This window comes from Calonectris borealis, chromosome 3, assembly GCF_964195595.1.
Source record: "Calonectris borealis chromosome 3, bCalBor7.hap1.2, whole genome shotgun sequence".
Taxonomy (NCBI): Eukaryota; Metazoa; Chordata; class Aves; order Procellariiformes; family Procellariidae; genus Calonectris; species Calonectris borealis.
The window spans coordinates 89,388,524-89,403,561 of record NC_134314.1 but is presented as its reverse complement, the minus strand read 5'-3'; the positions used below and the strand labels follow the sequence as shown (position 1 = coordinate 89,403,561).

General features: G+C 38.7%; 1 protein-coding gene across 1 annotated transcript in view; it reads left to right on the top strand.

Annotated features, from left to right (window-relative positions):
• Positions 1-15,038, top strand: part of SMYD3 (SET and MYND domain containing 3) — a 437,259-nt gene that overhangs the window by 381,421 nt on the left and 40,800 nt on the right. The window contains exons 9-10 of the mRNA XM_075146580.1: positions 2,636-2,723; positions 6,194-6,368. Of these exons, the coding sequence (XP_075002681.1) occupies positions 2,636-2,723; positions 6,194-6,368 (263 nt within the window). The remainder of the gene's footprint in view (positions 1-2,635; positions 2,724-6,193; positions 6,369-15,038) is intronic.

Sequence of the window (15,038 nt, the reverse complement as noted above, 5' to 3'; positions counted from 1 at the left end):
TCAATTATTTCCATAATTCCAACTCCAAGGCAGCTTTGTATTTTTAGCTGGCTTAGTCGTATCACATGGCCATGACTTTCAAGGCATTGTCCAAGGGGGAGAAACGACGGACTTAGAAAAATCTTATTAGGCTGGAAGGCAGAAGCGTTCTCAGTGACAAGCCCTCCTTGTTGTTTTGCAGCCCCTGCTTGGCTGTCTGTTTGGAAGCAGCCTCCGTGCCTTGAACTAGAGTTTTTAGGAAAGGACAGGACTTCTTTGGTGTATGGAAATCTGATGAAGAACAGTAGAGGTGTAAAAGGCCCAGCTAGCCAGCTCTTTGCTTGTTCTTACGTCAGCCAATCCCCCAAATGCCTCACCTTGAGAACACAGAAAATATCTTACTGAAACCTGTGACTTAAATCCTTCCCAGCTGGGCATCCTGCCCAGCTCCCTCCATCCTAATATCCCTTACAAAAGGGATAAAGACCGTGAATCCAGAGAGGGCTGGGAGATTATTGGTCCAACAGACACTCCCTATTCTCCACCTGGATATGAAGCCAGTGTTGACTTAACCCTATGCACTAGTGTAAAGATTAGAGGAAACCCCAAACTTGCACTGCTTTGTGTTGTTAATGAAACTCTAGAAGACAATGGAAAGCAACTCAAAAGACTGCACAAGAAGGAGAAAGATTAATCCCGTGTCAATGAACACTTTAACCTGATTCATCCATCAGTCCCACTGTGTGCAAAGTGAGCCCTAATGATGCATCCGTCATTGGCCTGTAACTTGGTGTATAGTTGGTTTTTTTCTTTCACTTATAAATCTGTCCCAATTCCCATGTTTCTGAGGTTTTACTTGTAAGGCTTCCAGCATGTTACAGAAATGCTGAGAATTATACTTGGGCCAGTGGGAAAGGATAGCTTAAAAGAATTTTTCTTTTTTGGTAGCTCCTTCAACCTAAAATTTCACAGACATCATTATTAGTATCTTACAGACCAGATTTATTTTTTAGATCAATCAGTGAGCAGCGCTTGATCTACAAAGATGTTTTAGAGACAGATTGTTACAGGTTAACAGGCTGAATTCAGAAACTGATGTAATCCCATAAAAACTGGTAGAGGCTGCATTGAAGCTAACAGATTCAGTGTAAGTCTATCACAAAGCTGTAAGAGGTCTGGGTATGTACAGTAACTGTGCTGATAAAATTTCTACAGTATGAGTTTGTTTGTCCTAACATTTGCCTTGTGCCTTCTGGTGGCAAATTCAGCAATGCACAAAATTATTTCCAGGTGATCTTTTTGATCACAGAACTGATTGTAGGGGAAGTACATGTGCAAAATGCAGTGGGGTCAGGCTGCCCTCCTTGTAAGGCCCTACAGAATGGTGGGGCAGCTGAGACCAATCTTGATTTAATCATCCCAGGAATACACAGAAGTCTGCTGTTTCATGGAGCAGATGGAAAGACAAAACTGCAAATTAAATATGAAAGTGAGTGCTGATCCTCACTGTAAATATTTTCTGTTCTGAGTTTGTGGTAAATAAGGAGCAGTGGAATAAGAGAATTATGCAATTCCAGACAGATACAGATTACAGGCTTTTTAATAGAGGTACTCCTGAGATGCCCAGTGAGCATCTGTTGGTTACAAAGTGCTTGGTTAGATTTTCACACACCTTCTCTGTTCATCTCCAGGCCACCACCTCTGCTGAAGGCTGATTTTTTTAGAACTGTATTTAAAATATTCCTGCAAGAATTTGCACTTACAAATTTCTTTTGCAAGTAGCAGGGCCTTTTATAAGGACAGAAAGAGATAATGATCTGTGGTATCTTAAAGGCCAGATTTTTTAAGGTATTTAAGTGCTTATAGTGATGCAAATTGAATATCTAGATGTTTTGGAAATCCCTCAAGATGCTTAACTGTGTCTGTAGATGCTTTAATAAATTTCTTCCAAGTTGTTTGCTTAAGGTGCAATTAGTCACTGCTAGAGAGTTGAAAAGGGAAACTTTCTCGTACTGCTGTAGCCATTAATCATTTTTGCCTTCTTTATGACAAAGCAATGGGAAAACATAGCTGTTTATAGAATCTGATGGAATAGGGAAGAAATACCAATGAGTTATAAAAGAAAACTGAAGTTCAGCTTTTTCTGAGTAGTAGACTTCTCCTGTAAGCTCATGCTTATAACTGTGATGGATGAAGGTAGCCTCTCACAGTTTTTGAAGTCTCTATAATCACCACATGGTTAATCAAAATTATTTGCTAAATCCTTTCTACAGTGTGGCTGAGGATCTGTGAAGTATTAGGTAGCAAGTCTTTGAGAGAATTTGATCTGCTCAATGCATTTTGATAGTAAAAGACACATGCTATTATTTCTCTTTTCTGGTTGATCATAGTTCTTGTTGCAAACCTAATATCTGGTTTGAGTATTTAATGTTTCCAAGTTTCCATTCACTTTTCTTGATATCATCTCATTTACTGACAAACACAGGGTGAGTATGAATGCCAGGTGAAATGAATTTTTTTGTATTTACAAAAAATAGTGATACAATCCCCACAAGTAGCTTTTGTCAGTGTAATCTTTTTACCCTGTTTTTCATCATTACTGCATATTCTCAGTTTACTGTTTTTCTCATCAAATGCTTTTGTTTCCATTAACCAGGATGCTGAGAAATTGGCCGGTGAAGAGCATGCCTGGAAAGAAGTCAAAGATGCTGTAAATGAAGTGAGATATCCAAGATCAAAGGAAGGTATCCTTTCAGTGACAGGCTACAGTCTGTCATTCGGTTGTGAAAACAATCCAGACAGCCTCTTAGTGCGCAGTTCATCTTTTGAGATTTATTTCCTAAAGGTTTACATTTTTATGTTGTTTTAAAATGCATTTTTAATTCATTTGATGTTTAAATGGTGTAATATTCTTAATCGTATTAATAATAGTAGAGTCTCTGATTACTTGGACTGGAACTGCTTCATGGCAGGGATAGTAGGTACCTAGGATGTGAAGGGATATTTTGGCTCAGGTTTAGACTTCTGCCATCACAGCCCACCACTTCATATAAATCCACTTCTAAATGAAATAAAGCTTAATCTGAAACATTGTTAAATTCTTTGTCCCATTACTCCCATTGTGAACACTTCCAAGTTCTCATTCTTTGCGCAGCCCTGACAATAACAAGGACATAATCACAGTCAGGTTCACTGCAAGCATTATAGAATCATTATAATAAGTTATAATAATAATAATTGATAATTAAGCAAATTGAATGAGATGATCTTGCACTAATAAACAGAACTGGAGCCTAATGACCATCATGTAGATATTCAATCCAATTAAAAAAATTAGTGAACAGCAACAACCAAGAAAAGATGAGCAGAAGAGAGGTGGAGATTTTTACTAGAAGACTATGAGTATATTGATCCCTCTCTCATCTTAGGCTATTCAGTGGAATTTCACTGACTCTGAATTTGGCCTATTGTAGCAAGATGCCTTACTATTTTCAAAAAAATGGGCTTTCTCTGGAGCTGGAGAGAATGAAATCTTCCAGTATTCCTTTTCAGCAGCGTAAGAAACAAGTTTGCATAGTGATATTCCAGGCTGGAAACAAGTGATCACAATTCTTATTGTAACAAAAAAAAAACCAACCCTGAATTTGTTTCTTTCTAATCCAGAGAGATTTGTTTGTTAGCAAAAGGGAAACACTCATCTCATCTAACTTTAGTCTTCATATAGTTTCTAGTATGTCTTAAGTTCCTCTGTAGTCACCAGATCGAGACAGACAATACTGAAATACATCTTCAGGCATTCAGTTATACTTCAGGGCCCATGTTTTAACCTGAAGGTTAAATTATAGATATGCAACATGCAGTTGCAATCATTTTTATACTGAAAGTATGGAGCCAGAATACTAGTCCTATTTAATGTTCCTATATTTAATTGCAGGAGAAATTGCACCTACTGAATTTTGCTAGGGTCTTTAATTAAGATTACTGATGTAACTGATATTTAAAAATGAATCAAACACATTGTAGTAAAAGGTATCAGGACTGGTTGAAAAAATATGTCCTTGTTGTCTGTTCAGCTTCTGTTCTCAGACATGGGCTATTTGAAATGTGTCATCTTTCCTTCCATTGCACCAGAATGCCAGTGCTAATTGGCATGCAGTGGCGAGTGCAGTACCTGAAGAGGGGTCTTGACCTTTGTCCACTTGCCAAGAATGAATACAAAGCCTTCCTTGCTGACTGAGGCACATAGTCATTAGTTTCTGCAAATGTAATTTTTTTAGTAAATTAAACCAACAGTTCCTACAGTTGAGAAAGTTAGTGACTTCCAAAACCTGAGCTACTGGTTATAACAGATACAGCGTTGTAATGCTAAATCTGCAGTTAGAGAACTTGAAAAAATATGTGTGAATGAACTGTCTCAGACCCAAATTCCAGTTTAAGCCTACAAATTGAGATGCTAAAGCTCAGTGCAAGGGGATTATTGTGGAGAAAAGGATTGCTCTGCATCTCAGGCCACGCAACAGTAGCAGAGCTGCTTGAGGGCTGCTCCACTGGTCTTGGGCAGATACAGGATAGCCAGCTTCTCTTTTGTCCTGTTGCAGCTGATAGTGGGTTTTCTAGTTTGCAATTTACGTACCTGAAAATTTGGTCCCAACAGGTTTTGCAATATAGCACATCTGCTATTAGATGCTAGTGAGTGAACAAAGCAGTATAATGAGAAGTAAAAGCAGACAGACTAATACTATGCATCAGCTAAAATGGTAATCTTTCAAGAATGTCAGTGCTTTGTACTTTCTACAAAAATTGTATCAAGTGGAAATAATATCCCTCATTCTTCTGTTTGTCTGTCCTTAATCATTTGTAAAGAATACATGGATGTTTGCCAGAGATATAAAGGTTAAGGTGCAATTTTATAACAACACATTCCTTCCCTTATACGGTTCTTTCAATCCAAGGGCATGAGAGCAATTCACAAATAATTAGTTTAGCCTTGTAACAACCATGCTATAAATCCTGGCCCAGCCACATAGTGGTCACATTTTTAAATTTAAGTAGGTAAATATTCCCCTGTTCAGGAAGGACTAATTACTTCATCACAGGGTTATCATTGTACACTTAAATCCATTGCTGGATTGGGGTGAATAGTTTTTCAGTAATGTGAAGATAACTGCTGAACTTCCTTGAGTTGATTGTATGGAAAGGACTGTGATACAAACGATGTTATTACTTCTCTTACTATAAGTCTAATTTTTTTTAATTTGATTTGTTCTTACTGGTGTGTGTGGTACCTTTTCGGTGTTTAGACTGCTTGCATTCTGGGACTCCCATAAAGTCCCAGATGACAGTACTCATTTAAAATCTGGGAGTATTGGTATTCAGCTTACATGTGGTCAGAGAGAGAAGAATCTGGTCCACAGAGAAGTCAAACCAGCGTAGAATGTAATGAAAATAAGTGATTTGTGGTAAGGAATAGCCAACTAAAGTGAATGCAAGCCTCAGCTTACTTTTCCTCTCTTCCAAACACACGAAAAATCTTCTTGTAGCATTGGAGGTAAAAATCTTCTTTACTGCCAAGATCCTTAATCCTGAACTACTCAGACATCAGAACTGCGATGCTTTTCTTCCTCATGCATGAATCATGCAGCTGTACATGAAAAAAAAACAATGCTTTTTACAACTGTTTCAAGGAGAAAGAAAATTAATTAATTGCAAGAAAAGGTTCTAATTTCATGAGAATTCTAAACCAAATCTTGGGCAGCTTAAAAGTATGTGTCATTATTTTAATATACAAAAAATTAAATTTCTTTTTTTAGCTGCTGAGACATTTTGTTAAGACACATTTCTATGGGTTCTTGCCCTTGAGTGTAAGATCTGGAGGAGTATCTTAAGTAAATAATAATGTTTCAGCAGCTAAAGAAAAGTATTTGAATTTTATTTTGTATGTATTAAAATATCCTTTCATTTTGTCATCTTTCTTTTACCCATTATTGCTGAAATACTGCCTTCTTTAGCAATTGTTTTGCCAAATGTAAACAAAGCATAGTTACCTAAGCTACCACTTCGGAGTTCAAGTATGTTTTTAAGAATTGAAGCAGAGTCTGGAATGATGGCAGCTTTTTTATCTCAATGCCCTGTAGCTCTTACTTCTTGCTAACAACACTTAGAACTTGTATTTTTGTTTGATTAAAGATATTTCTTTAACTAAGGCTAATAACAGAGTGGGAGCAGGTTCTGGCAAGATGCCAGAATCTCTTGAGCAGCACTCTGGGTCGTCTTCCAGACACAAATATCTATCAGCTGAAAATGCTTGACTGTGCCATGGATGCCTGTATCAACCTTGAATCCTGGGAAGAAGCTTTGTATTATGGCAGCAGGACTCTGGGACCATACAGGTAAGAGATGTAATTGGTTCAACTGTTTCCAAAGATGGGGAGAGAGGGGGCTGCCTCATTAAAAGCAAAGATTGTGTTTCGTCTAGATGCTTCTTACTGTTTTTATGTCTTGCTGTACATCTTGCCTTGCTTTCCAGGTTAATGGATGAGGCAGAACTCCCATTCTGCTTCCACAGTCAGGCTGAGAGGAAATAAAATTATAAAAGGAACTATAATAATAACTGATATTAGGTCCTCACTGTTTCATGTGTTCAGATGCTGCCCCATCCCTGATTAGAAGCTGACTTTCTGGTTCAGACTGTATTGCCATGGGGGTATCAGTGGTTTATGCTGAGCTCAGTCAAGCCTGAGGGACAAGTAGCTGGCTGAAATAATATATATTCTCTGTCTACTCTATTCCTAGAGTTACAGAAAGAATAAAAAAAACTTGCAAAATGCAGTTTCAACTGGAAATGAAAAAGGTCCTTATTTTGGGAAGGGGCTGAGGTGGTGAAGCATTTGCTATTCTTCTCTCCTGGTCAGTACTTGCTCCTATGCTATGTGCTGAGAGAGTTTGAGTTTGGGCCTTTTATTGATAAGGAAGGATGCTCTGGGAGATCCTACTTCATGTGGTAGGTCATGAAATTGATTGGAGCCTGGAGCTGTAATGCAACTTTGGTCATCTAGTGGAGAAAGGGCAGGTGCTGTCTGCTTTAGTCTGTGTTCTAAAAGCTCTAAGACTCAAATCTTTGGGTTCTGGATATTTGCATTGTTTGTAACTAAATGTAAACCTGTGCTGAATGTCCAGATATAATGTCATTCATGCATGAATGTTCATTCTTGGTAAGGTATTTTTTGGAGCCTCCATTTCTTCTCCGTTGGTTCTTCTACACCATGTGATGTTCCAGTACATAATGTGATGTTGAGAAGTGTGAGGGGCATGCTAATGCTGAACAATATGTGCTGCTGTGAATATAAACATCTCAGATTTTACATGTCTTCCCTAATCAAACCATGATGCCATCAGCATTCTGCATTTTGCCTGAGGAAATTTCATCTGGCAGCCTGTTTCTGGATAAAACTCTGGGCTTTACTTGAGAAACAACATGGCATTTCAGAGCTTTCACTATAAAATAATTAGCGAGAAATCTGCATAGGCTGTGGTACACCAGAGCTGTAGAGAAGCTCAGTGTTCGTAATGACTATTACTTCTCACAGAGGAGGGCATGAGTGCCTACAAATTCTCACATTTCTTCAGGTTGAAATTCACATCATGCACGTCCCACTTAACCTTTCAAACAGGGCTTATGCAGTACTGCAGCAGTACATGCTTCCTGCCAGCCTTCTACCGAGTGGCACGCTCCAGATGAAGAGAGTAGTTTGCCTGTTTATATGTTCCCTTATTAAATAAATTTTTAAAAACCTCACTTGTTTTTTATTTTATAACTTGTTAAGTCAGTTCTTCACAACTGAAAGCTGAGGATTTTTCTACAGACATTTCTGAGAGCAGAGATTACAGTGAGACCAAATGCAATTTTACCAGATAATTTAATAAAGCTTTCTCTGTTTTGCTTACTGAAGTGTACTGTAGTTGTCAAGCTGTTTAATACAAGAGTTTGGAGATGAAGGAAAGGGTTTGACTGTGCATTCAATTAGTATCTCTTAAGGAATGCTATTTACATGAGATATTTGACCTTTTTTGCACCTTGAAGAGGTTGTCCTTGTTCTCTTCTCATCCAAAAGCATTATTTAAGAGAGATTTTCAGTTGTTGTTTTTTCTTTATACCTTCAAGTCATCACTACAAGCTATGACACACCTGAAACAAAATCCTCAGTTTCTCATTACAACAAATTGTGCCCTAAGCAGCAGGACAGCAAATCCTAGGAAATCTTTTGGGATGCATTGAATTTCTCCTGTTGAATCAATCTACTGCTTGGCTGCTCCTGCGGTTCCATTATAGCTATCTATTTCCCTTTCCTCAGCTCTGGAAAAAGTATTCATATAGCTCTCCACAGGGAATCACCTGAGAATTCGAGCAGTCCATGTAAATAGGAAATCATTGTTACAACTTCAAAGGCTCTGGAGATTTGGTCAAAAACTATTTTAATTTCAGGTAATGTGTTTATTGTGCATTTTCCATTTCTTTAGCAGCAGGATTAATTTTCAGTGCTGTGTGACACATTGTATCGTAATGTATGTTTTCATTATGATGGTTGCTGACTTTTTCAGAATCATCCACTTCATGTAACCGGCAGAGACAGATGGTTAAACTACATAAAACTGATTTGTCATACTGAACACCAACTTCTGTGTTTTAGGTAGTGACGATAACATAAGAGGAACATTGTTTAGGACCTCTCAAATATTTTTAGAACTTTCAAAAAAGGGGCGAGGTGGCGGCTGTCAAGATGAAAAGCTGCCTTCTCCTTTTGTGCTGAACCATAACTGTCCATTATTTGTTAAAACCTACAACATGTACTTTCACCGAATAGCCTAAGCCAAATGTATCTACACAGCTTTTCTTGAAATGTGACATTAATAGTCTGTCCGTCCAAGAGCCTTAACAAAAGTTAAGACATTTGCCTAAGTGAAAGCTGCCCCACATCATAGACAGCACTCAGCAGCTTGCAAAAATAAACTTCCTTTCAAAAATCCTCATGAGCCTTAACGACAGAATAACAGAATATCAGCAAGAGGTGTTACATGGGTTTGTCATGTCTCAGCACATTCACACTCTGGGCAGACTGCTGCTCATGAAGGATCACATTCAGAGATACTGAGTAAGGCAGATTACCCTTACGTTACCTCTGAGGAAGGACCCCAGCATTTAGCCCTTAACTTGCAGAGAAGGCACATTATGTTCTGGGGATTGGGTTTGGGTTTTTTCCCCTTGTCTCAAGTATTCAGTGCTTTCCCTGCAGACAAAGAGTGGAACTATGCCTCTGTTATAAAACTCTGCTAGATGTCCTCAGCTATTGCAACAAGACTAATAGGAGGAAAAGAAATAGCTAAGTGCCACCATGCACCTGCTGGATTTAGGAAGCAGAAGGGACTGGGTAAAGCCATGTCGCCTCTCTGGGCTCCTGTGGCATCAGGTCTGGTGAGATTCTGATACAGAGAGATCAAACATGTTTGTTTCTGTTCTGCACTGCTCATAATTTCCTGCTGGACTTAAAGCTAATGTATAAGTCCCACTGATTTTCAGATGGGCTATTTTAATTAACAACCCTTCATCTCCAGTGCTGCAGCATGTTGGAGGGCTCCAACATTAACAAGAGGAAGTTCCTTCTTTTCATTCCGTACAGAAGTGTTGTGCAGACGTACTGTTCTCTCTCTTCCCCCGGCAGCTTTGCACATCCTTCCCCTTCCATCCTCCCTCTGCTGAGTCAGCACCGATACAGGGCTTGTGCTGATGTGGCTGTTCTGCTTCTGGTGTGGGAGGGAGCTGGGTAGCTGGGAGCATCCCATATTTGTGTTAGACGTGCATCATTTGTCTGCTCTTCTCACTCCTCCTATTCTCTATCCCTTCCAGTGACATTCTGCAGTATCCCATTACTTCGCCTTTCCTCAGAGACTGAGGTCTTTTAGGGAACAGGGAAAACAGTCCCAGTTAACACGATTTTGGATTGTTTTGCAAAGAGCTGGGTTTAGGAACAGTGGCTGGGATGTGCTTCTTGTTGAGTATTTTCTGAGAACATGGTTGAATTTTCATTGTGTGAACAAAATCTCAGTCAAGAATTTTTTATTTAGAATTCTAATTCAATAGATATGATAGACTGTAGTTTCTAAGTATGTGAACTTCAATCAAAAGGCAGATTAAAAATTGATAGTTGCTATGGTATCTTTTCCATGAGTCATGATCTTGTAAAAAAGCCAAAAATAGCTGTAGAACCTAATATTCTTGGAATAGACTCTGAACCTATTTTCTCTTCTTCATAAAGGCTCTCCAGTAAAGAGTCTGAATTTCTTTTGGTCTGATTTTCCCCTCTTTTCAAATGTGTTTTACAAAAAAAATCCTGCTCTTACAGGTATGTGTTTTGTAATACACACAACACATGCAATGACTGGAAATAAATGAAAATTTTTCATCTTTACCTGTGATCAAATATATATGGTTCTTTACTGAGTTCAGCAGACTCCTGAGTACTGACTAGTTCTGAGGCTTGACTTGAATTTACATTTACATTGAAAGTTAGAGTACCTAGAAAACTCAAGGAAAAAAAGTCAACTGCAGTGATAAAGAGGACCACTGGGGGATGCTAGTGCTTAAGGGTTAAAGTCTGGATTCCACACCAATCGGCACCCTAGTAGTGGGAGGTCCCCTGGGGACTTGTGCGTGGCTGGCAGGTTTCTGAACCTGAACCTACAGATAGTAGTAATTCAGTGACCCAAGTTCAGTGTCTTAATCATAAAACATCAGTAGAACACATAAATCTTACCTCAGGGATCACCTGAGAGGGAGAAATGTGAAGGTGGAGAAAACAATTCAAAGAAAGAATGTAACAAAGAACAGAAAGAATAAAATCTATATCTTGCTCACTTTTCTGGGGTTTTAGAAAATGGCCACAGGCATTTATCTCTAATGTTTAGAGCAAAATGTGTGGAAAGAAGAGAAAAAAAATCTTACCAAAGAACTGTAAGAGATTAAAAAAAATACAGCTCATGGGAAAATCTGAATAGCTGGAGTGTCCTTTCTTTCCATTGTCTAAACAAAAAGGTGTGAATTAAGATTTAGGAGTTCATTTTTGGGTCATGAATGGTTCCATTGATTTGTCATCTAGAGATGGTAAGATAGTAGTCCCAAGTAAACATCAGAGGTTTGTGAAAGGAAGAACGAGGTACATTTGCTAAAAGAGTAGGTTGTGTTTGTGCAAATGTGCAAAGCTGGGGGCATCATAGGTCATTGGAACCTCAGGGAGCTGTTGCTGTAAACCGAGTGAAGAGCACGAAGTAGCCTTGGTACACCTTGAACGTGAGGAAATCAACAGAGGAACGTGAGGAAATCAAGCTCTCACTTGAGAGAGAGCTTGGTAGAGACAAACTGCTAAAGCAGGTAGAAACAGTGGACAGCACCAAGATCACCTCTCCACTTTCCTCCCAGGTTATTGATAGCAGATCAGTCTTCACTGCTTGTGTTTAGTGAGTTATATGAAATTAGCTGACACTATTAGCATAAATCAGTGGAGGCCAGACCATCTTTACAAACCACTGCAGCTCATGAAAGAGTTAGAAATCCTCATGAGAGACTGTTGATGTTATATTTGTAGTCTAACAAAAACTTGAACATGTGTCTCCTAGTGTAAGTCAGACCTTCGCATGCACTGTACTCTGTATATTGTCATGTTATACAGCTTTTGAAAAAATTAGGATATATATGATGTATGATAATTGTCTTTGTTCTTACTTTATCCCCACTTTATCTCACATATCCTTAAGTGAGATAATACAGGCCTCACCATAAAATTTTTTGTTGCATATTTGTTATTTTAATCAGAAACATAAAGATGGTTTCTGTTCTGGAGAAGGTTGGATATCTCTTATGCAGATCTGAAAGGACAAAAATATACACCACAAAACCATGAAAACTGTAAACTCTAGTTGGTTCTTCTTTGTTGGCCCTATGGGTAGGAAAACTCAGTACAAATTAGAGAGTATATTGTCTCTGGTTAATTGTAGGTAAGACAATTCCAAAGACAGGTGTTTCTAGTAATATTTGCATGGTTTCTGGCTTCAGCGTACCTATTTTATAGATAAACGGGGAGCATGCTTGTCCATGGCCTGATATCTTTAGGAATCCCTTAAAGTACTTCAGCAGCCCTCTCCTATCTTCCATTCCTCCCTACTTCCTCCCCTCCAGACCCCTCCAATCCCAACAGCCTTTTCCAAAAAAAGAAAAAGAAATGCTTTACGTCTGAAGATGGGTGCCTACGTTATCTGTGTCCTGATCAATCCCACATAGGAAATGGATTTTCTGGTTTGCTGCTTGCTTGCTACGTACATCTGCATAGCACCAGCGCCTTCGATTCTTTGGTTCTTTTCTAGTTGTTTTTCTTGTATCCTTCCATTACAACCACACGTTGTCCCCAAAAGTGATCCTGAGCTGCGTAATCCTCAGTGACTTCTGTAAGCTCACACTCCCGTAAGTGCTCCATCATCTACCTTTCCTCATTTTCACATATTGTGCATATGGGTAAAATCTCTTACTCTTCTCTCCAGTCATGCCAGCTGTTTTTCAGGCATAATTTTGATGTCTCTAGGTTGTCCAATATTCTGTATCACACATGAGTAGAAGTTCAACAGCATCAGTGTTAATTTGCAGTACCTCATTCAGTATATACCACATTTCTTAGGTAGGCTAAGACTTTCTTAAATAGCTACACTGCTGCAGGATTTTTCTGACAGTGTTCATCCAGCAGCTCTATATTTTTATGCTGGTGCTTACTAACTTCAGTTTTAGCTTCTAGTTTCAGTTTTAGTTTCTAGTTTCACCTTTCACTTATGCCAAGAGCTGTTTGAATCTGAATTTTATGGATAGTGATCTCCTAGTGATGTTAGTGAACTAAATCACCAATTTTCCCAGAGTTTCATTTTTCTCTGACACAACTAGAAGTGTTGATTTCTTCGTCTCTCACATAGTATTTCCAAGGTGTTTTAAGACACTTCTTGAAAGAGCTGTGTTCTCTGTCAATGATAACTTCATCTGTAGAGATTTTTTTTTTGCACTGTGGGATCTCTTTAAGATTAAGATGTTAGACCATTCAGGGCTTCAAGCTTTGTCTAGAATAAGGATTTCAGTCCCAGTCTACCTGCCTACCAGAACTGAAAGATTCAGTTTGGTTTTGTCTTTTTTTACTTAAGCAGTAATAGTTGGTATCTTTGTCTTGTAATCAGCGGATCGTTCGGGGTTTTTTTTGTACGTGCATACTTGCCATCTACAAAGTAAGGACTTACGCAGCCCTTACCTGAGCTCTTTTCATTAGTCTGCTTGCTGTTACACACCAATTAGAAGACTCATGTCAATAAAATAGAAGCGAGTATTAAACATGTACTAAGCAAATACAAAGCTCTCATACACTAACCTACAAATGCATGAGTAGATATTACAAAGACCTGTGTGTTGTGACAAAAATGCAGCATAGTTATTCAGCTGGAACAATTTTGAGAACGATTTTTGGGAATTCACAGTGTCTGTGTGAATTTTGCTAAGAAGAAAAGAGGGGAGTTGATGGTATACAGATTCTAAACAAAGGTTTGGTTAGAACCTGAACTAAAATGGGATTGGGAAGTGATATCAAGGGAACAATTAACAGTTAAAAATAGATACGTACGAAGCATATGTGGAGTTTTGGATTCCTCTGACAGTAACTGAGCATTGCTTTGAAAAAGCTATTTTAGAGGCAGAAGTCATGGTGAAAAGGGAGACAAAGGGGAGGAGAATCATTAAAAAAGAAAGATAAACTTACAATACTATCTCTGATGAAAGAGACAAAAAAAGAGAGGGCATGCAGAAAATAGCAGCAGAGAAGTTGTAAGGAACAATGCATTCTCTGGGGGGAGAATTAGGAAGAGTCTGATTTCAGTCAGAAAATATCTGTTTCTTTGTTTGAATAAATTGTCAATTTGAGTTGAGGAGTCAGAGAGTGGAGACTTGGCAGTACTTCTAAGGAGGAAATCAATTAAGAGTTCTTCGTGGTGGAGGTGTGAACAGTGGTGAAAAAGGAAAACTGCGGTATTTAAGCAAGAAAACAGTCTAAGCAACCTTAGAGAGAAAGGCTGAAAAAGATGAAAAAGCAATCATTTTTTCTATTGAAAAAGTGGAAAAGTTGCTGAAAAGGAAAAACACAGTTGTGAGGGAGGGAAGAGGAAAGGAGCAGTAGATAAGGAGAGTAAAGAAATTGAAGAACGTAGAGTCTGTTTAAAGGGTGAATCAATGAGATTGGCCAGGGAGAGCGAGTGATGGAAAGATGGTGCTTTGAAGAGGGGCGTGCAGAACCAGAAAATTGAAGGATGTATTGTCAAATAAGAGCTGTGCCAATGAATGACCAAATTCCTAGTGAGATGATCCATCTAGCAGGGAAACTAGAGAATGAAGGTCAGAGAGGTTCTGCAGCAAAATAGGTGATGTTGAGTAAAGCTGAAATTTCCCAGACTGATGTTGACAGGAAAGGAAGAGAAAAAACTGAACATGCAGGTGAGAGGAAAAGGTAAATTACTGCAGTGAGCAAATCCTAGAGACCACACACTTACTAGTGTGATGGTAGACTACAAGCTCACCGGCTCTTGAATTTACCAGTTATTGAGTAAAAGGGCTAAAATGTAATGGAAGATCTTATTAGGAATGCAGTACTCAGATGTCCCTGAAAACCAGAAATATCCTTTTTTTCAGGTCCTGTGTTTACTAAGTTTGTGCATAATGCTACCTTGGCTAACAGGTTCATGCATACTCCTGTCCACCATATCAAATCTCTGTAAGCTATATTTCTCTTGACCTGGTCAAGGTCTGTTAGTCAGTTTTCCTTAACCCCTAGAACCAGAAAATCCAGTCCTTCTATACAGGGAACATTTGGAGGTATCAGAAGTAGTTCTAAATTATCTAATCCTGGTATAAGAAATGACACAGCAATGTTAGGACACTCTGCCTCATATAATTAGCAGCAGAGTTATGCCATGGGGGACTACTCAAGGAGATG